This window comes from Cyprinodon variegatus, unplaced genomic scaffold, assembly GCF_000732505.1.
Source record: "Cyprinodon variegatus isolate N-32 unplaced genomic scaffold, C_variegatus-1.0 Scaffold544, whole genome shotgun sequence".
NCBI lineage: Eukaryota > Metazoa > Chordata > Actinopteri > Cyprinodontiformes > Cyprinodontidae > Cyprinodon > Cyprinodon variegatus.
This window is the reverse complement of record NW_015150997.1, coordinates 482,277-505,892: the sequence shown is the minus strand read 5'-3', so window position 1 is coordinate 505,892 and position 23,616 is coordinate 482,277. Positions and strand designations below refer to the sequence as shown.

The window sequence follows — 23,616 nt, the reverse complement described above, 5'->3', positions numbered from 1 at the left end:
ATTTTTCATTTAGAGGAGGAAAGGGGGGCCGAAGATGTTGTGGAAGAGGACGCCAGAGCGGCAGAAGCTTGGTTTGGTGTAGAAGGCTTCCAGCCGTACATGTTTGAGCCCTTGCCTCTCAACGCTGCCAGTTCTGTTAGCTCTACGCCTGCTGAAGACACAGACGTCCATCCCCGTGAACACTGGGACGAAACTCAATGATAAAGTAAATAATAATTTCTTCTTATTTCTTATTTCAACCGTTAAATATATTAGCTGCGACATATATGGTGCGATAATATGACCAAAAAAATTTGATTGACAGATGACGGTTGATTTATAAATGGCCAAATTTAGGCATCCAGGCTGACGTATAACTAACTGGACTGCAGAAGATAGTGAAAAAAAATCCCACAGATTTTAAGACAGAATTTTTTTTTTTTTAAATAGAACTTTTCTAACTTTTAGGACAATATGGTCTGATAAGAGTACATTTATATACATGTTTAAACCTGAATGATTTGACATTTAAATACGACTTCCGAACAACTTTAAAGTTAAATGATCTTATAAATTGATTGATGATAATTGACCATTTTCTTTGGTTTTCTCTTGCATTAAGAGGATCTTTCCATAACATTGCTGGATCTTTTTGCAAATATACTGACTAAAAAGCACATCATATTTTACAAATGTATTGTGTCAGCTGTATCAAATAGGAACTGATTTAACGGAATGTTTTAGATACATTTACAAATATAACATAACAGGATAACTGCATAAAAAAAAAAAAAAAGATGAACACAAATAAAAAGATATAATTTAAAGGCAGGGTATGTCACTAACATACCAGCGGACTTTACATGCCTCCTGGTGTCAGTAAAGTGGAAGCACTCAGTTATTAGGGAAATCCAACAATAATTTGTGGGAAAATTTGTACTGTTTTAAACACCTCCTGAGCATTTCTAACTTTAGGCGACGATCCGTGCATTAAAGGGGACATTTTGCTCTGCGCTCACCTAGTTCTTTGAACCGGGCGCTTGCCTCCAGCAGGATGTTGCGAACATTTTGGATCGCCCAGGAATACAACTTCCCAAACGTTACCTCCAGCAGCATCCGATTGAAAGGAGGGATTAGATCGACATGTTTAAGGCAGTCCGACAGTGGCTCCCTGAAAAGAAAAGTTAGCACACTCCAAATTTAATGGGAAGATACCTTTATTTATGCAAGGACTTTAAAAAGGTTAACCTACCCAATGTTGGTCCCTTCAGGTATGACCCTTTGCCAGCCACAGAGCATTGCATACTGCACAGATGGCAGCAGGAAGCTCTTGGAGGCCAACTTCAGCATGGTGTCAATGCCCTCCAATCTTACCTCGGCCCTCTCCAGCTGGGATCAAATGGAGATAATGTGTCATCCTTTTTGATCAGTCATAACATTGTGGTTAATAAGGACACTAAAACATGTCCCATTCAATCTCACCTGCTTTAGGAGACACTTCCTCATTTTTTCCACATCCAGAGGCTCCTCTTTAAGTGCAAACTCCACAATGGTGCCCATAAGGCTGGACTGAGAAAACACACCCGGAACACTGTGTTTGAGCCACCGGTACCTCTGGACGTTTGCCACCGTGTTTAAAATCGGCTGCCACTTGTCCTGCTGAGGAATCAGATCTTCTTTTAGGGGAAGAGAGTTCACCCACCAATTCATTAAACAAATTATGTCTTAAACCTACCTTAGATGTTTTTCCAGTGGGTGATTTCCTGTCTGCAGTAGTGGGGCTAATGTGGACATTATGCTCTTCTTCATTGGTCCCCTCATTCTCCAGCTTTGGCTCTTCTACGTCGGCAGACTCTGATTTTTTAGGCACTAAAATGGGAGAATTGCAAAGGCTTTTATAGCAAACATCCAACACTATTACACTTGCAGTATTGCGAGGGAAATCCCACCTCTTTTTTTCCTTCGGTCCCTAATTAGTTTCTGAGCGATCCTCCTCCATCGTGGCTGAGAGCTCAGCAGCTTCAGCTTGGACACGATGGACAGATCGTTGCTCACCGCCGGTCGCAGCTCATTGAATAAAAATCTCAGGCGCTCGATGACCGGTGCGCACACTTCCTTATATGAGCGGCCTTGTTCCTGATGAGTCTGCAAAATAGATTTAACAGGTTTGTTCTTAAGTGATTTAAGTATTCACACCCCTTGAACTTTTACACATTTTTTCCATTCTACAAACATGAACATAATGTTCAGTTTTGATAATTAATGGATTTAATTAATAGAAACAAAGTCTAGTGGTTTGTTTTTTTATTACTTTTTTTGGAATAATGATGATGATGAACGGACAGAAATTAGCTAAAGCTATTTGAATGAAGGGAGATTGATTAAATAATAACTTTTCTGATTAAACTGATGACCAGATTTATGAAGCTCACATAAGTAGTTCTATCTACAGATATTCCCCCACCCAAGCAGTAGATCTGTAGCCTGGGTGCCATTCCGAACTTAGTCCCGCCCACAACGTTTGAGGTCAGGAAGTTCGGTCTGGCATTGCTCAATAGTAGCTGCTCGCACAATATCTGGCGGGCCAATCAAATTGTCAGGGCGGGCTTTATACGATGATGGACAGATGATCAACAGTAACGTAATCAACCACGTCACCAAAGCGCGCTTGGGTGACAACAACAATGGCTGCCGCTGGAGAGTTTAGGTGAGTAGATTCTGCTATTAGGTCTGTTCTAGAAGATATCGACAGCAAATTAATTTTAAAAGAGGAACAGAGAAACGCGATCAAGGCTCATCTTCTTATTAAAGGCGTGCAACTGCACGCTTTGATTTTTGTTGACAACAACTATGAGTCGTTTAACATACGTCACGCACTCCGTTGCTCTTATTGGTTGTAGGTCTATCCAATTGAGTGCAGAGGCATTTTTTTTCCTGGTTCGTTCGAAACACGCCCCATAATCACAGCTCTATGGAGCAGTATCAGACTCATATTCTGACTAGAATTGAGTAGGACTACGTCAGGCTAGTAGATCTGTATACTTCCTCCAAAGTTACCATGGACCTCTTGGATACTGTTGAGGAAAAATTCATAAAAGGTTTACCCTGACTGTAACCTAATTTTCTTTCAGATAATACAATCAAAAGTGGCATTTCTTTCAACATGAAAAAGATAAGATTTCCTTTTGCCAACGTGTACTGTAATATTGATCTGTGGCTCTTGACAATAAGGCTGTTTAGGTTTCTACCCCCCACTTTTGCATGATTTTATTTATTTCCATATAATATATTCTTTTGTTTTATTATGTAAAATAAAAAAAAAACTTTTTAAAAAAAACCCTGAAACTTAATGTTGCAGTTTATTTCTGCATGGGACAACAACTAGGACAGAAACTACTTTTCCAAAATGAGGCAGAATACAAGGGGTGGTGTTTAAAATTTTTTTTATAGGCATTACTGCAGTTCAAACTTCCTGCTAAGTTTTTATCAGGTCTCCAGAGCATTTTTGAACATCCATCATTGGCAATAGCCTCCAGGTCTTAGTGGCTATTGCCTATTCTTCTCATTAAAGCAACATCATATCAGTATATGACTTTTCAGTCAGTTTTCAGTTGTTTTTGCTCAGTTTGTTAGTAAATAAAGTATTTTGTGTATATTTACAATAACAACACCCATGACATGAGTTTCAATACTGGGTGTGTGTGCAAAGAGTAAAAAGTGATGCTAGTGAAATCCTATTGAATGCTCTTAAACATGTATACATATGTCATGATCAGATCATTTTATTTAGTGTCCATGTAAATAGCTATTATGAATTTCCGAACCAAGGTTTTGATTGGTTTGGGGAAAATTTGCACATTTAAACGTAGCTAATGTTTAGTTGTAATGTGGCAACATTTTTTAGACAAAAAATAGAGATATTAATATTTTTTGGATATTCTACACATAATAAATAATTCAGAAGGTTCATTATAATTTATTTTAAAACACATGTCTGGAGGGGAGTCATACCTTAATTAATGAACATTTTGCCTGATAGACCATCCGGCAGACATCTATCATGGATTTAGGGAGTGACCTCTGTTTTCCCTGGTCCACCCCCAAGGCACATGGGCTAACAAGTGAGAGAGCGATGTGACCTGTGGCAGAAGAGGGTTTAAATTCAATTGCTGCACAAATGCAAGCTGATTCCAACTTTGTTTACCCATGTTAACTTCTTGGTATAAAATAAAGCAACAAAATATACATTTCTGAGAGAAAAATAATAGAAAAAATAGTTCCTCAAATCATTCACAGATGGCACAGAACCCCTCAACAACTTCATAAATGGAATTTGATTCCCAAAGACACTTGCTGGAGATGCAACGAGGAGGGAGCATCTATTCTTCATATTCTCTGGACCTGCTCTGCTCTTCAAAATTGGTGGAAGAATATTATGGAAGTAATTTTCGAAGTACTGGAAAGAAGCTTTAATATCACTGCCAAGCTTGCAGTTTTAGGCTCCACGGTAGAACCCCCAGACTCACACTTCTCACCTTTTGACAAGAGGTGGCTTGTTCTGGCTCTGACTATGGCAAAAAGGTTCCTACTAAGATACTGGATGAAAAAGAACCCTCCTCCTTATGATGAATGGAGGACAACTATGGTTAAACTGGCCTCATATGAGAAAGTGACATACAACCTCCTACGTAAAATGCATCACTATGATAGTACATGGAATGCCTTTCTCAACAGGCTAACTGTAAAGTAGACTTGGAAAGGTTGGTGTGGCATATTAACATATCTGTTGTATGCTCTATGAAACAAAAACTTAAAATTTGCATTATATATATATAAAAAAAATGCTCCTCTGTAAAAAGTGTGTCCCCCCCCGGTTTATTACCAAGGTCCTGGTGTTTGAGCAAGCAGCAGAGCAGCAGACGGCCAACTTCCTCCACTGGATGCTCAGGCGGGAAGGTGATGGGTGTGATGAGATGGTACTGCTTACAGCAACGCTCTATTTGGCACAAAAAGTCCTACAGTACGATAGAAACAGAAAAAAGATCAACCCTGGGATTCATTTCTGCTCACTGGGATAATTTTTTTATTTACTCTACCTTCACAGTGTGGTCCTGAGTGTTGTTGTCGGCGATAGCCTGGAGAAAAGGCTGTGCGTGGTCGCTGAGGGTTATCCTGCGGGAGTAAAGTTTGGCCTTGTCTGCAGTGGTGGTCCCCAGGGAGCTGCAGTGGTCTTCGTCCTTCTCTTCGTTGTAGTTGTAGTGGATCTGACTGGTCTGAAGTCCGCCGGAGAATATGGAGGACTGGAGCCATTCTGTGCACAGGGAGGGTAAAAAATATTATACATTCAGACTGTTACAGAAGAACACAGATCATGTTACGTTAATTTTTTTAACTGTTCATTTTTAGGGGAGAAATGATACAAAATCCAACTTTATTTGAAAAACAGGAACTGGAATCACAACTTAAAGCTACAGTGTGTAATTTTCAGCGACATCTAACGTCCAGACTGCAGACCGCAGCAACATGAACATCTCCCCCCCACCGCTTCTCCCCCCCAACAGTACGGCGAGCGTTACGGGACAAAATGTCTTCCACGACGTCCGCATCACCTACCTTCTCAAGTGATGAGGTTTGTTTACATAGATAATTTTACAGATAGTATTTCATTAGTCTGTGTGTTCAGTACCGTCTCAGTTCATCTCTCTCAACTTGCCGTAGTTACTTTCGAGCGTAATGGGCGATCTCGCAATCGCTAGTTTGTTGGCTCTGCGCTGCCGTAGCGCAAAGATGTCTGCCTCCATGGCTGCGAGACCCACTCCTATGTAATTATAAATAACGAATTCTAAGGCAACGCAAATATTAAGGTTAAGAGGCTGAGCTCGTAGATGATGATAAATAACATAGTTATGTATAATATATTACATTTCTGACTGTATATCCCTGTAAATATTACACACTGTAGCTTTAAACATATGGGAGAAAAATATAAAAATATATCATAGACTTTCCTCTCAGTCGATGTGGATAACCATTATTTTCCCCTCCTATTTGAAATAAGAGCCAAAGGAAAAAGGCTGAATTGAAGTTGTTGCCGTAACCTATGTTAAACATAACCTTTGACCTTCTAAAAGAGGTCAGCCTTCTTAACTTTCCCGTTACAGTTTGTGGGGCCAAGTCCTTTCCTTTGCCTACATCTCCCAGAATGCTGTGTGGTTGTGAATCAGAGTTCAGTGAAACTATTCATCAGACATATTTTCTATTGATATTGTTTTATTTCCCAAAGCTGCTTCAGATTGGATTCCCCTTTATATGCATAAAACAGCACTAGTTAAAAAAAAGGTTCAGAGAAGCCAAACAGTTTTTAATCTGATCAGCAAGCTTCTGAAACAATTCTGGCTGGAATTTGGACAAGGCCACAACTTTAAAAGGGGTTTGAGCTGAAGTCACTCTACAGTCTGTATGTTTGGGATTAATGTCATATTCAGCAAACTAATGGATTTGAAGAACGATGGTAATCTGCTGATCTTATACAGAGTTTATACAGGAACGAGTAACTCTAATTTAATGTTTTTTAATGCTCTTTTTATGCTCTTAAAAATAATTTTAATGCCATCAACAAGTCCCCATGACTGGTGTGTGTGTGTGTGTAATGTATATATATATATACATATACACATACATACATACAAACACGCATATAAAACCGACAAAATCCTTTTTCATCTTTACGATCGACAGGCTGCAGCCATGTCCCAAATTCCTTGTTTTCCAGCCACTTTTGTTGAAATTTGCATTTTCCCAATTTCTAGTTTTTTTCTACGCCTCGGGCTTCTTTTCCGAACATACAACTTTACGATCAACTGAAAGCAGTTGGTATATTATACTAGCTGGTATATTATATCAGATATAATATATCTTGTTTTTCTAAACTTTTTTTTATTAAAGCATTTTAAATGCCACGATAATCACATGTAATTTATTTTAATGCCAATTAAGGCCCTAATTAAAAAAATAATTCAATGACTTTTAATGACTTGCGGAAACCCTGTTATAACAGACAGGATCCAGCACATTCAAAACATCTTATCCAAGGTTTAACATAGAGAAGCTTTTCCAATATTTGTTCAACTCGACTTAATGCAACTTAGGGTGGACAAACTTATTATTAAAACGTATTATTCCAGCACACCAGTAATGCTGACTGAAAAAAAAAAAGCCCTCAGTATGATGGATTTGAAGTAGTCCTGTGTTTATAGGTTTGAAAGCCTCACATAGGATAATGTATACATTGTTTTTGTGCATTTGGAAAAGTGGCGCAATCTTAATAATAAAGAGTTTATCCTAACTGTCCAGCTGACCCGTTACAAATATTAGCCAGCTCGGTGGTGGAGCTGTTGGACTAAAAGATTCAATATTCAAGTCTTGTGACAAGCCTAAGCTCTGAAATGTCCTGGTTTGGTCATGATCATTCTAGCCTAGCCTTTTATTTTCTTTTTTTAATCTAAGGATAACATGTGGGTCTGATGGCTGAAATGTACATTCAGACAGGACTAAAATAAAAATAGGAATAAAAGGAATAAAAGGAATAAAAAAAAAAAATAATTCCTTCAACCTACTGGCACATTCAATCTCCATAGGGGACAACGGGGTGCTTTTGGCCAAATATGAGGCGTGCAGACCCAACAGCAAACCCAGATTCCTCTCAGTGTCGATCAGCGGTGAAGACAGACTGCTGAGGTCTGGCGTGGTCACGGTCTCCTGGTTTGGCTAGGAATAGTTACAAAAAATATCCAATTTCAAAATAAAAGACAAACACCAACAAAATAAAAGGCTGAAGTATTTTTTTTTTTTATATATATATATATATATAACACATCGAGTACCTCCATGTACTGGCCAACACAGAAAGCCTGCATGGATTCTCTGGTGTCCTCAAACTGTAAGGCAGCTTCCAATGCAACCACAGGGTCCTCGCCGGCAAACTGAGCTGTAAAAGAATCAAACCTTTGCTGTCAGCACCTCAGGATAAATGAAATACATGGAACTGAAGTAACATTTGATCACATGAGGAGGTTAGGGATGACTGGGGTCTCAGTTCCAAATGATCCCCCTGGCTACAAGACTTAGATTAGTAACTATGTAAATAAAAACAGGAAGAGGGACTGATAAAGATATAAAAATATAGAGATATAGAGTAAAAAAAAAAAAGCCAAAAAAGATGGTAAGAAATAAGAATAAAGATAGTGACAGAAAAATAAACAAATACACATGAATATATAAGGAAAATAAGTAGGGTTATTATTGGAAAAATTAGAATTACAAGTTTAATGCATTTAATACTGCCCTAAACGGATTTTCCACATTTCTTTTAAGTGGTTTGCATTTAGGCCAACCTGCAGTAACTACCTAATAAGACTGCTAAGATGCAGTGTGTCATTTTACTGCATTTTAAATCAACTGTTTTCAAACACATATATGACACAGATCTATGAACTTTAATGTGATAGCAGCTTAGGGGCCTCAGATATGAACTAGGGCTGCAGGTGTTCATTATTTTAGGGGTTGAGCAATCAATCATGTTTCATTTTGAATAATCTAAAAAGAAACGTTTGTTAAATTAACATTCCACAATTATCAAATCTTCTGAACCTGAAAGAAAATACATATTTTAAATAAAATGTATTTGTAAATTTTTTTTTTATTCACAGAAAGTGAGAAATATTTGTAAATAAAAAACAAAACAAAAAAAAACACTGATACTGCAAAAACATATGACTGAAAACTTGAGTGCTTTAAAAACATGCTTTTTCATACCGAGGTATACCTGGTCCATGCCTACCAGTCATTTAATACTTTTTTGTACAATTGTTTTGTTTTTCCCCCTGTCCAACAGTGGCAATATGCAAAATTTAAATAAAACATTTTCAAGAAAAGTTAAACACGTTTATTTATTTATTTATTTTTTTTGCAGTGTAAAATATATAGATTTTTCAGTTAATAAAATCATTAAATTTAAATGAAGATATTTAAGCTTACCTAACACACTGTTCCCTGTCAGAGACTGGGACTGAGCCTGGAAGTCTTTAATGTCATAAACCTTCCCATCAATGACTGTCCAGAAGCCGCCATCTTTGTTATGGTTCTCCAGGTCAGCCTTACGGATCAGTGAAACCTCTTCATTGTTCTTGGAACTTTGTCCGGTGAAGAAGGATCCTTAAAAAAAAGAAAATGTTAAATGCCTTAAAAAAAACAACAACAATAAAAACAAAAAAAAACAGTGTTCTATCTAAAAAGGCGTTTACCCATAATGCCCGGCCATGCCAAATCCTCATTATCGTCCCTCTCATGTCCTGGAGCCATGTGATTGAAACGGTCCAAGTGTTCCAGAAGTCCGGCCAGCAGAGGGATAGCACCAGTCTCTTGCATAAGACCAGCATCGATGGTGAGGAGGAGGATGATGGACACCACCAGCTCAGGAAGAAGGACTCCTGATAAACCAGATAATGACAGAAACGTTTTTAAGCACCACATTCAAATATGATTTTAAATTAACAGAGAGCAAAGGAATCTACCGGTTAGATCTCCTTCAATAACCCGAGAAACTTCAGCAAAATGTCGGCGACCCGTAGACGCAATGCTTGTTGCAACAGGGAGGATATCTCCAATGTGAGTACACAACAGGGCGATGTACTTTTTTAACAAGGAGCCAACACCCAGAAGCTCGGGATCTGCAACAAAGAAAACAAAAGCTGCTCAAACTGAACCGGTGAGGAACAGCTGTGATCCGATCCGAGCTGAGCGGCTTACTGTATCCGTTGACGTGCTCCGTGTCGGTGACGCCCAGGTACAGCTTGCTGACCAGCAGCCTCTGGAAGCGCAGGAGCAGATCCAGGGAGGCAGATCGCTCCTTGCTGACATGTTCTGCTTCTAAGTAATTGGAGATACGCCTAGCAACGTCTTTCAGTCTTGCTATGGTCTGTGAAGCGATGTTCCTGTAGAATTTCAAACATGGAAGTTGACTTAAGGGACAATAAAATGGTTCTGATGTAGTAGATGTGGGCCAACGGACGTTACCTCAGAAGCTGCTGCACTAGCTGTACTAAGGGCAGACTTTGTTTTCCTGTTGACTCATAGATGCCTGTGTTGATGAGGTCTTTGTCGAGCACGGTACGACAGCGGTGCATGGTGGAGGCGTTAGCCTCCTGCTCGTCAATCTCCTTCTCTTTCTGAGCCTCTTTCTTTGCCTCAATATCCTGCAAACACAACGACCGGAGAAAAATGTTTCCCCATCGAGTCGACTTGAACCATTAAATGAACAATTCAAGGCAAGGGTTCATCAGGTTGTTAGGTAGCACTGACCTGTATCTCAGCTGTGATGGCTGCATTCAGAGCAGATTCCAGCCCTCCGTCGGCCATCAGGCTGCTGACCAACAGGTCGATCATGAAGCGCCGTCCAGGACTCACACTCATCTCATTTCCAGAAGCTGGATGAAGCAAATAAATGAGAAACTTAAAACTCCAACATATGTCTTCTTTATATCAAATTTAAACACACCAAGTGAAAAACCTTTCATTGTTCTGTTCTGGTTACATGAGGGTAAAACAAAAACAAAAGAAGACATAAGTTCATGTTTAAGGAAAGGGTGTCCTGGTCGAATATAATATATAATATATTTATAATGGGAGTTGGCTCTGAGCTAGTCTGCCTGGCTGTGTGTTTCCTGGGCGGGGCCGCCTTTTACAGCTGCTTTTTGTATCTCTGCTTCTGTCTCCTTGAACCCCAGTCGGCCTCAGCAGATGGCCGCTCACACCGAGCCTGGTTCTGCTGGAGGTTTCTTCCTGTTAAAAGGGAGTTTTTCCTCTCCACTGTCGCTACAAGCATGCTTAGTGTGAGGGATTGCATTAGAGTCAATGAGTCGATGCAATCAACTGGTTTTCCTTAGATAGAAAACTTTAAATCAATTTGACTGTATGATCTGGTTGAACTGTAAAGTGCCTTGAGATGAATGTTGTGAATTGGCGCTATAGAAATAAACTGAATTGAATTGAATAATGTTATCCAAATTTAGACTCTTTTTGTTTTGTTTAGTTGCAAAAATTGATTTAAAAAAAGTGAAAATATTTCTAGAAATAAGTGCATTAACCTACATTTGTGGATGGAAATAAAATGATCTGCCATTGAAATGATCATTTGGGGCTTTAAATTAAGATAATTATGTAGACTGCAATTGAATTGCAATAATTAACTTTTTGTTATATTAAGTGCAAAAATCCTCATTCATTGATTCATCATTATACTTACCTACTTCAAATCAAGTTCATAAACCCTTATTCCAAAAAAAATTACTTAGTTTACTTTTTGTGCAAGTCTAGATTTACTGTAAAAAAAGTTTTTCTCTTTCTTTTAATCTTTAAAAATTTGCCGCAGGTCTCTGAGTTTCTATATACTGGTGTTTAAGCTCCATCTTGCACTAATACTTCTCTACACCCAGCTGTCTATGCAGAAATGGAAACTCAGCTCAGTGATTCACACCCACAGACAGACAGCGCTCCTAAACAGTTCTTTCATTTAAAATGTCATCATAAAGGTTTTCTTTCTAAAGGATGGTTTTTCTTGAAATTAAACTCTTTGTTTGTTTTATCTCGAATTTGTGATGTCAAACCAAAAACTGACATTTAATTGAGGAATAAAATTAATGAATGGTCCTAGGGTAGAGCTTATGTTTTGCACTCACCAGCATTAGGTAGCAGAGAGGACAGCGCTCTGGCCCTCTCCTCGGCCGTAGGCAGCAGCACTGACCAACCGCTCTGCAGGACAGCTTGGGCAGCAGCTTGCACCGAGTGGAGCACCCCTGCATTGCTAGCTAGCACCACCACTGTTTGTTTCAGGTTGTTCAGTAGCACGCTGCCAAGCCCCAGCCCCAGCTCCTCTGGGTCCATCTGGTTACTGATGGCCGCATGGAGCTGCGGAAAACAAACGCAATGATTGAGGCTAAAGCAGTCATTTACAGACCAAACACCAATGGGTTAAACTGTACAGACGCTGTCGCACACCTGGAGTCTGAGCAGGTTTAGAGTGGCCACTACCATACACTCTTTCTCTTGAGGCGGAGGCCAGTCCGAGCTGCCATCCATGCCCTCGCTAACCTGTCGCAGGAGCAGGTCCAACTGCTCGAAAGTCATAGAGCAAACATCTACCACAAACGGCACGCGCTGCCCAACGGACCACTCTGAGCAGGAGGACCAGGCGAAGCTCTGAAATAAAAAGCAGCAAACCAAGATTAAACTAGCTTTGTTTTTACCATTACAAATAAACTCCAACCAGAATGAGGCGTTTATCTTACCTGTCCTGGACCACAGGAAATTCCCACAATGTGCTTAGAGTTTAGCCCTGGGAGAGCTTTGGGCTGCTTCTTGTTAGAGAAAAGAGTATCAAAGTGTTGGAGCTTATCGTTGCTGCCCCAGCTGTGCACCTCGCCATCATCAGTCAGGGCTAGGCAGTGCGTCGACCCAACAGCAATATCCACTACTTTCTTCCCTGATTAAAAAAATAAATAAACAAATGCATGCATAAACATAAACAGCTGCTTTCTGAAACCTCCTGGAGACCTTTCCCCTCCCACCAGATCCTCACCCTGAAGACTGTCGAGCAGCTTTGGGTAGCGGACATGTTCATCTGTGCCATGACCGAGGCGCTGGTTGTCTCCCTTCCCCCAGGTGTACACCTGGCCATCTTTAGTTAGGGCTACTGAAAACTGACTGCCGCAGCACACTTTCACTATATCCAGATCCTGCAGCTTCTCCACCAGCTTTGGGGTCTTGCAGCCGTCGCTGCCTCCTCGGCCCAGTTTACCGTAATCTCCATCTCCCCAGGACCAAACCTGGCCTGTAGAGACACAGTAAAAAGGGTGAACTTAAACAGGGAAGCAAATATGAACAAAGGACTAAAAGGAGAATCTCGTATTCTGACCATTTTCAGTCACGGCAAGAGTTTGGGCGTCCCCGCTTCCACACGCCACATCCACGACCTTATGTCCTTTCAGAGCGGTCACTAACATGGGTGTGGTCTGGTCCTCACTGGAGCCTAAAAACAAAACGCAACCAAGGCAATAAACATTTTAACATGTTAATGAAGATCAATGCAGTTATTTGCCTTTTCTTATATACCTACTAAACTCTCAAGCTGGGAACCTTTGTACTCGCTGCGTAACTCGATATTTAAGCTTAAAAATTATGGCTCAAAACTGAATACCTCCATATGGTATGGACATATAAGTGCATCTGCATTTTCATAATAAGTGATATCTGAATAGTGCTAACACTTAGGAGCAGGAACATGGATTAATTGTGTTTTAAACTGCTTACAGAGAAACAGTGGCCTCAGAGGTAAATCTTTTAATTGCACTTAATGTTGCATTTAAGCAATGCTTTATGCTTTATCATCTTAACATTTTTATAGAAGTAGTTTTTCAAAGAAGTTGCATAAAATATCAGCCGTTTCTTGATAAAGCAAAGTGATTACAATGTTCAACCAATCTGATGGTTGAGTAATCTAAATACATCAATTAAATACAAGAAATAAATGTGTTGCTGTGCTCATATGATCATTTAATAACAGAGGAGCAAAAAAAGGTTTTTGTTTGTTCATGTTGTCATGCTGGTTTTAGAATAAAAAGTGATTACTTGTAATTAATTCATTACGAAGAGTGTAATTAAATCAATTAAAAATATTAATTGTGTCCCATCACTAGTACAAAGCTTTATAAAAGTGTTTATAATCCCAAAATTATTTGTAATGTTGGAAACAGATCTACAATTGATTTAAATTAGTTTTTGCTCTGGCTTGATTTTAGCTGTCCTGCAGAGGGCAAACTATTTACCAATTAGTCTACTTATGGAAGTAAACAGTGGAAATAGATGTCATTATAAATATATAGTATAAAGGTTCAGTATAATCGTCTTTCTATTTGATAAATCAAGCTTTATTTTATGTTGTAGTATATCTGGATCTTACCATGACCCAGTCGGCCATAGTTTCCTCTTCCCCAGGTGTAGAGCTCTCCATCGGCTGTGATCGCAGCGCTGTATGTGCTCCCACAAGCAATGTGCACCACATGCTTTCCAGCCTGTTTCCCATTAAAGGCAGCTATCATTGTGGGCTCCTCTAGGTACCTAAAATAAAGAGGACATAAAAATGCATTCAGTCCTAGCCATTGTTCAGGTTTTTCTTTTTTATATCCACAACCACTAAAAACTTGAGAGGCAGCATTTTCTGTTTGAAAACCTTGTTATAAATAGATGAAACACTGATTTCATCAATACTCTCACTATTCAAAGACACACGTAACAATGGATTATCATCAAACAGCCACATGCAAAATGTTTTTAACTTAAAGACAAGTGGAAAAATCAACCGAGTTAAAAGAGCATTCGTTGAATGTTAGCTGCTGCTTACGTAGTGTCTCCGTGTCCGAGGCGGCCGCCATCCCCACAGCCCCAGGAAAACACCTCGCCGTTGGACGACAGGGCCAAGTAGTGCTGGCCGTCAGGATGAGCAGCAATCTTCACTATTTTTCTGGAGCTCAGACAGTGGACTAGCATGGGAGCCTGGAAGGGGAGGGGGGAGTTGGGAAGTACAAAATCCTGTGAATCAATGTGTCATTAGCTCTACAGGTAAAAATGTTTTAAGTTTATCCAAACTGTCCCATTTCCTGAGGAAACTACACAAAAAACAGTTTGGATACTTTTTTCTAAATGGTGGACTAATTTAGCTGACAACTATTTTGATAAATCGATTGATCTGTTGATGATTTTTTTAAATTAATATTAATAATACTATTATTAATTCATATCTTTTCTGAGTTTTTACAGCACTAGTGGCTGTTTTTTTGGACAGTAGGCTCACAGGAAATGGGGTATGAGGGGGGAGAGACATGTGGCAAAGGACCAAAGGTCGGATTGGAACCCGGGTCGGCTGCGTCGAGGACTGAGGCGTTCATACATGGGACGTGTGTGCTAACCCCTGTCCCACCAAAGCACGCCATTAATTACCTTTTTTGATAGAAAAATGTGCTTGATAATTTTTTTTTTTTTAAGAATCTGAACAGATGAAGCTAAAACTACATCCCTTAATTGGTTCTGGATAGAAAATATTCACAGACAAAAAGAAGTTTTTTTTCACCTTCATCTTAAAATAAAAATGTATGAATAATATGTACAACTTTGGTTATATTACTGAGTTGGTTGTTTTTTTGACCAATGGCAAATTTCAGAGTCTGTGTGATCCAGTTACAGTGATTTGATTATTAAATTGGCAGAGGATCATTTTAAAAATCAATTAATCCCACTAGTTGTGTCATTTATACAGTCAGATAGTACAAAGACTTTGCTATTAAGCTGCAAATTACTTTCTGTTGGGCTTCAAAACCAGAATATGAGTGCAAGCAGAATAATAGAGGAAGAGGAAAATATTAATTCCTTTGTAACTTCTCTAACTTGATAGTTACGCTTTCCAAATAGACAATGATCCTAAAACTTGAAAGTGTAGCTCTGTTAATATAAATATACCTAAATGGCATTATTTATTAATTAAATTAAATAAAGCAAAAAGAAAACACAAAAATAAACCATAAGTCAGTAAGACAAGTTTCAGAAACACTTTGAATGAAACCGATATGAGTTATTTTGTAAAAATAAATAATAAGTCATATAACGCGAGTATATATGGAAGAAAAACAGTCTCATTGGAATCTGCCTTTTTTTAAACACCGAATTTTAAACACTGAATTTTTTAACACCGAATAGATAGAGTTGAGCAGCTTCTAGCAAATGAAATTAGCTCATTTGGTCACATGACACAACGGCTGCGCTCAGCGCTGTTCCCGGATGAATGAGGAATTTTTTTTTGTTAAACAGAATTACAAAACGTCAGTTAGCGACTAACAGACAGCTATTAGAGTTTTTCCTCTTATCAGACTGGGTGAAACAACTGAGCCGATCACAGCTAGTACGGCACCCCTGTCTGCCAAGGCTCTTGGTTTGACCTGGAAGAAGAGGCCGGCGGCAAACTGTTTTTCTTCTTCATTTCGGCCAGCGGCCGCTTTGCCAACGGCAGCTTCTTCCGGATCAAACCAAGAGCCTTGGCAGACAGGGGTGCCGTACTAGCTGGGATTTTGGCTTGACTTTACCAAAAGGTCAAGATATTTGCAGCTGAATTTTTGCAGCTAAATTTTTGCAGCTGAATTTTCTTCTGGTGAATTTTTACCAGATAAAAATTGAGTGTAAGGAATTCAATTTCTAAAAAAAATTCAGTGTTTAAAATTCGGTGTTAAAAAAATTCAGTGTTTAAAATTCGGTGTTAAAAAAAATTCAGTGTTTAAAATTCGGTGTTAAAAAAATTCAGTGTTTAAAATTCGATGTTAAAAAAAAGGCAGATTCCAGTGAGACTGTTTTTCTTCCAAAAGTATACACCTTCAATTGTGGCGTCTATGATTGGAAATCAAATAATTTCAATTATAGTTACCAGTTCTGATAGAACAAATGCTGGAGTGTCTAAATATAATTCACTCAGTGGCTTTTATTAGCCATGTAGGCTAAGTAACACTTGCCAAAGGAACTTCAAAGAAATACAAGATGTACATATTGGAGATCTTATTTATAATATTAAACAGATCTAATTTCAAAAATCAAAAATGTAAAAATATAAGCTTGCTTGGAATTTGTTGTTTTTAAACCTCCTTAAAGTTTTTTAATGGTATCATCATTTCAAAGTGAGGACTGCAAATGTACAGAGTCGTCAACAAACCGAGAGAAAACCTCAAAGCAGCAGAACTGACCAGAGTTGTGCTCTTGTAGTTTTGGGTATAAACAGCACCACTGCTGGACAGAATAAGGAAGCCCTTTTCTGAACAGACAATCTGCATGACCCCGAGGCTGGACAGGGCTTTGCACTGGATGGGTCCATTGACGTTGGCATACAGCTTCCAGCCCAACAGGCCCCAGGCGATCACCTCCTGCAAAGTCCCCTGGAATAAAAAAGTGAGATGCAGCATTATGTAACGTTAACACTGCAAGCAGAAGAAGCAGCAAAAACACACATGCTGCTTCATTTTTGATGCTTGTACAAGTTTAGTTCTGACACGTGGCTGAAGCACTTTTGCTGCTCTAACTGCGCAGTCAAAAAGTCGGTCTCCTGCGCGTTGGGCGGAGCTACCCTATCCTTTCTTTGCCTGTAACAATGGCAGCTATATTTGCTGTGATCAGTGGGTAAAAAGTAGTTTTAATATGTTTTTAAATTAGAAAGTCCACCTGAAAACTTTATCTGAGCAGTCAGTTCATCAGGATTATGATTATGCCTTCAAATATTTCAATATCGGAGCCGCTTAGACCCCCGTACACCAGCAGTGCTCTGTCACTAGGAATCTCGTTCAACAGCAGCCTCTGGCCCGGTCGCCTCTTCGTGATTTTCCACTACTGTTCACGGCGGCTGGAAGTAGATGTTAGCATTTTTCACGTCCATAATCCAAACTGCAGGCACCAGAATAATAAAATCAAACATATTTCTCCCGCAGGTTTTGACATTTTAAATTATTTAGGCATTAATAAACTGTTTCAGAGGCGTGATCATAGCGATCTGCATCAGCAGTGCTGTGTCTGTCTTCCTGCCAGCTCCCAGATCAGCTTCTCTGATTCTTTGATGTGGCGCGTCCAGCAGCAAAACTTCAACTTTTCCAACTTCAGCAGCTGCTGTTTCTGAAGCGTGTCGCGCGTCAGATCTCTGAAGCTCATAACGCGATGCTTCAGCTGCTCAAAATGTGCTGCAGGACATTTTGCTGCACTAAGATGTGCGTCAACCATTAACTTTGCATCTAAATTAGCCGCTTCTGCTGCCTCTGCTGTTGCGGTGTGAACGTAGCATTAGGATTCTGGGTACAACAGTAAAAAAAAAACAGCTCCAAAAGAACAAAACATCTCCCCCTAAATGAGACTTGATGCCTCACCTTGTGTGACGAGGGGGAGTTACAGTGTGGGGGGCTGTACGGAGAGGCCAGGCGGTCCAGGTGAGCCATGATCACTACAGCCGTCTGCTGAAGATCAATAGCCAGGTCATTGTCCTGGGGTAAGGTCAGGTAACGCAGGAAGCTCTCGTTGGGGCTGAGAGGTGATGTCAGGATCTAGAAATTACATTCAGAGATGAGTTACCTTGGTCCACAGATTACATGATCAGTTACCAACCGACCCTAAATCCAACTTCTAAAAGCTAAAAAGGTTACCGACACATCTAAAACAGTCCTTTTCATGATAGTAAAAATAAAGAGTTTTTTTCTACACTCCATTTAGCCTTCCTGTTATCTGTTGTCGTTCTCTCTCTTAGACTCTCTTAGAGACAGCTAGTGCTCAGTCTTCTACACCCAGTAACAGTGTCTACACTGAACAAAGTGTACTGTTGCATAGTGGAGCTTAGTTTGGTGCATTTAATGTTCAGAAAAAGGTTATTTTTTAGCGTTTATTAACCAGTCAGGGCCGATCAAACTAGATAGGTCCAGATTAGTTAAATAAACCCATTTCTTTGTGCTTTTCTAATGAGAAAGCTTAGGTTCTCATGTCTAACAGGCAAACAAACAGCTTAATAAAATGATCTTCTTGTCTAAATTCTGCTTTGGCAAATAAATGAATAAATGTCTTCCTACCTCAGCATCCTCCTCAGGAACAGGCTCCTCCTTGCTGCTGTGTATGTTATGAAAGCGCTGCAGCAGAGGCAACAGAGGAGCGCTGGTTCCCTGGGTGGAGCGCTCGTTGTCCATCTCTCTGGTGCCGTTTTCCCACAGACGTAACAAGAGCAGAACAGCAGACAGCAGCTGGCTGGAGGAGCCGAATAAAGCAAAGTGAGACACGAGGAAGCCATTCCTCAGAGCAGATGAAAGGCTGTTCAAAACCAGGAAAAATGAAGTCACCTGAGAGTCCCCCTCTGCACAGCCAGCTCCAGAAGGATAGCCAGGGCAAGGTGCTCGTCCTGAAGGGGAATGTTGCCTTTTGTGCTGGCACTTCCATGTATGTCACTGAACCAGGAATAAACAAGACATTTAATACCTGCATGTAAATTAGATAAGTCAAAATAAAACTAAAAAAAGAAGTATAAAAAACTACTTGAATACAAAAGTTCCTATACCCAGCATTAGTTTACAAATACCAGCTTAACCTATCTTGTTCCTCTTAAAAATCCAACCATGTTTAGCTCACTGAATGCAACATAGCTATAAACCTGCATTATTCTGCTCCTGCAGCAACAATCTTCTTTGTGGAAGATGTTAACGTTGAGTTTAAATTAACTACACTATAATACACTACAAAAAATTTAATAATCTGAACAGAAAATAAAGAAATATTTCTCAATAAAAGCTGATCCATAAAAAAACAACACATATAACCCGGCAACCCAGACCAGAAAATAAAACCAGAGAGTTAGAAGAATGAGAAGATACTATATAGCTGCTGTATTTAGCAATCTGATTGGTCAATCAGATTGCTAGACTTTTAATTCTGATTGTAAACAGTCAGTAATTTTAACTGCAGTAATCTAGAGACAGATTGATGCATCAGTTGATTATTTTGGTTTGGTTTTAGCACATTTTTCTTGTATCATCATCATCCAGTTATACATGCATGTTCCGATTCATTTAGTGCATTTAGCAGTCATGACTTCAGAACAAGTACAAACATTACTGCACCTGAAAATTGATGTCCTAGTAAAACTAATACTGGCTTTAAAAATCCCACACCCTCCCAAAAAATAATAAACAATGGCTGCAAAGATTGAGGGCTGGATATCTACACTAATCATAGTGACCTTTATTATAATATATTAAGTTAACACGCTGATTTGCTTTCTTTTTTTCTCTCTCTTATTGTTTTTATTAGCCCTAGCACCACCATGTGCACATGTAACGTCCTGTTTCAGCTAAAATCGACTTTCTACTAACTTTTAACATCCTTTATATGATCTATACCTTTTTTTTTAAAACAATACCTGTTGGATCATTGACATTTAGATGCCACATCTAGCAAACCTGAGGCGTGTTGCCTTGAGGTTAGAGATGTGTTAAAACAGCAAAGACAACAGTGAAAAGAATACCTGAGGAATTTTGTGGCCCTCTCGACAACTTCCAGCCACACAGAAGACACCGTCCCCTCATCGAACAGCGTGGCTTCAGGTAGAGCCCGCAGGGCGTCCAGCGACTCCTGGAGAAGCTCGCTGCAGAGATCCGCATCATCGCCTGCAGAAACAGCAAACATCTTGTGATACAGTTCACCAGGGAGACATAGATAAATGAAAATGCACAGCTTGTTGAACGTGCATTAAAGATTTTTTTCTTAAAATGACTGTGAAAATGCATTTCAACACAATAAAGCCACTATTATGAATATATTCTGTAGAATTCTGTAAGATTTAACGACATATGCTTTAAAAAAAAAAAAAAAAAAAACTACCTATAGCATTGAGCTAAGGGTGGAATTTAAACATGCATCCAGCATTTATTAATAATCCGAAAGGTATCTTTGATCATGTATTTTTAAAATCCTATAATAGTTTAACTAAAAATAGATGTTTAGTGAGGAACTAGGAAAGCTTTAGTTGTTCTCGAAGCGTATTCCAGGATTACACCTAAAATGAGCTGAGTGTGTGTGTGTGTGTGGTGAGCTTTGCTCATGTTACAGGAAGAAGAGGCCACCCCTTTGTTCCCACCCAGTCCCTGCGGATGAGCAGCTCTCAGCTTCACATCAGCACATCAAACAATATGCAGCATCTCTTCCCACAAAGCTGACAGAGAGATGTTTGAATCAAGGCTGCAGCCGAGGTTAAATCTGCTTCTTATTCAAAGGATAACAAGGAAATTCATCATGTTTACTAAATGGGGGACTTAACCTCTCAAAACCCAAAATGTTTACCGATATAGACATCATTGGAAAGCTTAGATTCTCCACAATTTAACCACCTAGTTCCTTTTATGGACACAGCGAGCACCAAAGCACAATTAACATAGATATAGCAGCATGTCCAAATGTACGATGACAAAGCAGCCCCGACAAGCAAGCATGTCTTTATAACTGCTGTTCAAAAAAGACCCATTATTTTCAGGAACAAAAAAAACAACAACTTTGAGTCCTGTTTGAAGTGACCCAGCTTGGGTGTTTTACTCACCCAATTTTATTGTTCAGAAACTAGGTGTTAGCTTTCAAATAATGTCTCACACATGTAATTTGGGCGCACAGTTCCTAAGCTTTTTGCTTTTCCATTTGGGTATGCAATACAGGCGAGGATTACCCAAAATGAGGTGGATGTTAAGAGGTTAATTTGGAGTTTTTTTTTAATATGAAGGTTCGTTGATTCTTTGTATCAATGAACAAGCAGCACTTAAAGCATGATGCCGTGTGGGAGAATGGGGGGGTTGAATCATGGCAGCCTGAGAGAGGAGGAGGAGGAGGACTGTTATCTGAAGGTAGAAGCCTTCCTAAGTCCATCCGGCTGAGTCAATCATCACTTAAGACAAAAACTCCAACTACAAAATACTTTAGCCAAAAAACAACCATGATCCACTGAGTATTTATAGTTTAGCTTAAAGGTTTATAAAACGCATCCCTGGACTAAATCTTAGGTTTATTTGGCGCTTTTAATAATTTTTTTTTAAGAACATGAAAGACTAAATCAGTTCAATAACTACTCCAGGTTAAAAAATCATAATTAGAATCCCACTAATATTTAGAGCAGTTTTTCCTGACCAATGAAGCTATTCTATCCAGCAATAAGGTGCTAGCAGGTTCGTATCATGCCTGTAGTCCCTTGTTGCATGTCCCTCCATCTCTCCTCTCAGCCTACTGTCGAAAAAATGAGCCACTAGTGCCGTAAAAACTCCAAAAAAAGTGCTGGCATAATTCTTCTGACTCAGTCCTTTAAAGATCATATCAATGGCCTTTTTTATCAAAACAATAAAATATTTTTTAAATAATACATCGTCGGGGCATCAAGAGAGGCGAAAGATGAAAAAAACTACAGTATATAGAAATGTGAGAGTTTATATATAGACATAAAAAAAAACTTTAGTTGCTCTAAATTCAGTGGTATATTTTTCCTTTTTGCTTGGAAGTTTTGACAAGAACTTCAAACAGATAAATCAGCTTGAATCCAACTAATTTCACTTCTAACTTCTTAAAGCAAGAAACTATTTATAAACTACATTATCTACAAAAAGCAGAAGTGGGCTTTATCTTAGCATCTCCCTCCAGTCAGTGACCAAGCAGCAACAGCAAGTTGAGGTCAGAGCAAAGCATTACAAACATGCATGTTTACTCTGCAGTAATTATTCATTTATCAACAGCTGCCAAGCAAAGCTTCTTCACCTTGTGACAGAAAAACATTTTTTTAACAAAAGCAGAAAATAACACTGTCCCTGAGGCGTTCTTACCTGACCTCCACGCCCGGCGAAGGAAGGCAAAGGCAAAAGAGAGCGCCGCCCTGGAGCCGACTCTGGCCAGGCCTTCCACGCCTTTGCTGGCAGGACGTTGGCTGGAACAAAGAAGAGAAATGCGCGCTAATTTTATTACAATCTGGAAATAAAATCCTCATAATCTGATCAGATTAACAGCAACTCATAAAGTTAGTGAGCTCAATAATCTCACCTTTAAAATATGATTTAAAACAGGGAACAATAGTTTTGCTTCACTGTGAGGTTCAGCGTAAGAAATAGTGAAATAAATCAGGGCCACTCTTCCAGTAGCATCAAGTGCTTTTTTTTGGTCTGCCCTATGTTATTCCACGCCACAGCGCAAGAGGGACAATAACCAGCTAGCTGTGGGTCTAGATACAGCAGAGGCAGTGAGGAAATGGGGGCAAATTTGTGCGACAACGGAGGGACATGAGGTGGGAAAAGAACGGGGATCCAGGTGGAAAAAGGGTCCCTGCATTCTCACGCACCTCGCTCTTCTAGCTGGTCCATCTTCACGAGTCATTTTCCACAATGGCGGTCATCATACAAACAAAACAAGCCGGTAAGCTACCAAACAGGAAATACCCATAGTGTAGAGGTTGTAGATTTGACCAATCAGAGGCCTCCTGTCTGCAGCTCTGTCTGCGGTCACTTACAATTCTGGAGAGGTGCAGCAGAGTGTCTGCAGAAGGGGCGGAGCCATATCTGTGTTAACTGCGACACACGCAGATGACCTGGTTTCTGATTATAAATCAGCCTTTACTCTATTGGTTCAGTCCAATAAGACCTAACCTCTTGCTCAATATAGCATGATTTGTGCAGATTAAAAATAGTGACCTCCATGGGTGAAAATATAACAAATTATATCATTGTTGAAGCAATTATGAATTGTTCTGTTTTTAAAAAAATGGGAATTTTTAAATTAAAAGGAAAATGACAACATATTCAGGCCAACTTGTTCAACTAATTAATCCATTTAATACATTTTCCATCGGATAGGATTTTAAATGAACCCAGCCTGACATGGAGACGAGATGGCAGCCCAGCTTCAGCCTGTAACCAATGTACCATAAAATAAAATTCAATTCATTTCAGTTTATTTATATAGCGCCAATTCACAAAACATGTCACCTCAAGGCAATTTACAGTTCAACCA

General features: G+C 39.4%; 1 protein-coding gene across 4 annotated transcripts in view; it reads right to left on the bottom strand.

Annotated features, from left to right (window-relative positions):
- Window positions 1-23,616, bottom strand: part of LOC107095406 (E3 ubiquitin-protein ligase HERC2) — an 81,188-nt gene that overhangs the window by 46,468 nt on the left and 11,104 nt on the right. For 3 of the 4 annotated variants that reach the window (XM_015391487.1, XM_015391491.1, XM_015391488.1), the window contains 29 exons: window positions 22,440-22,540; window positions 20,111-20,252; window positions 18,933-19,037; window positions 18,669-18,840; window positions 17,979-18,152; window positions 16,815-17,003; window positions 14,435-14,586; window positions 13,994-14,151; window positions 12,950-13,063; window positions 12,614-12,865; window positions 12,324-12,517; window positions 12,034-12,234; window positions 11,715-11,943; window positions 10,339-10,463; window positions 10,054-10,232; window positions 9,787-9,971; window positions 9,552-9,707; window positions 9,282-9,467; window positions 9,016-9,192; window positions 7,863-7,966; window positions 7,596-7,746; window positions 5,076-5,290; window positions 4,862-4,994; window positions 3,991-4,118; window positions 1,929-2,124; window positions 1,715-1,848; window positions 1,462-1,638; window positions 1,232-1,368; window positions 999-1,150 (listed from right to left, as the gene is read on the bottom strand). In XM_015391487.1, coding sequence (XP_015246973.1) covers window positions 999-1,150; window positions 1,232-1,368; window positions 1,462-1,638; window positions 1,715-1,848; window positions 1,929-2,124; window positions 3,991-4,118; window positions 4,862-4,994; window positions 5,076-5,290; window positions 7,596-7,746; window positions 7,863-7,966; window positions 9,016-9,192; window positions 9,282-9,467; window positions 9,552-9,707; window positions 9,787-9,971; window positions 10,054-10,232; window positions 10,339-10,463; window positions 11,715-11,943; window positions 12,034-12,234; window positions 12,324-12,517; window positions 12,614-12,865; window positions 12,950-13,063; window positions 13,994-14,151; window positions 14,435-14,586; window positions 16,815-17,003; window positions 17,979-18,152; window positions 18,669-18,840; window positions 18,933-19,037; window positions 20,111-20,252; window positions 22,440-22,540 — 4,718 coding nt within the window. The remainder of the gene's footprint in view (window positions 1-998; window positions 1,151-1,231; window positions 1,369-1,461; window positions 1,639-1,714; window positions 1,849-1,928; window positions 2,125-3,990; window positions 4,119-4,861; window positions 4,995-5,075; window positions 5,291-7,595; window positions 7,747-7,862; window positions 7,967-9,015; window positions 9,193-9,281; window positions 9,468-9,551; window positions 9,708-9,786; window positions 9,972-10,053; window positions 10,233-10,338; window positions 10,464-11,714; window positions 11,944-12,033; window positions 12,235-12,323; window positions 12,518-12,613; window positions 12,866-12,949; window positions 13,064-13,993; window positions 14,152-14,434; window positions 14,587-16,814; window positions 17,004-17,978; window positions 18,153-18,668; window positions 18,841-18,932; window positions 19,038-20,110; window positions 20,253-22,439; window positions 22,541-23,616) is intronic. The other variant, XM_015391490.1, reaches the window with a different exon arrangement.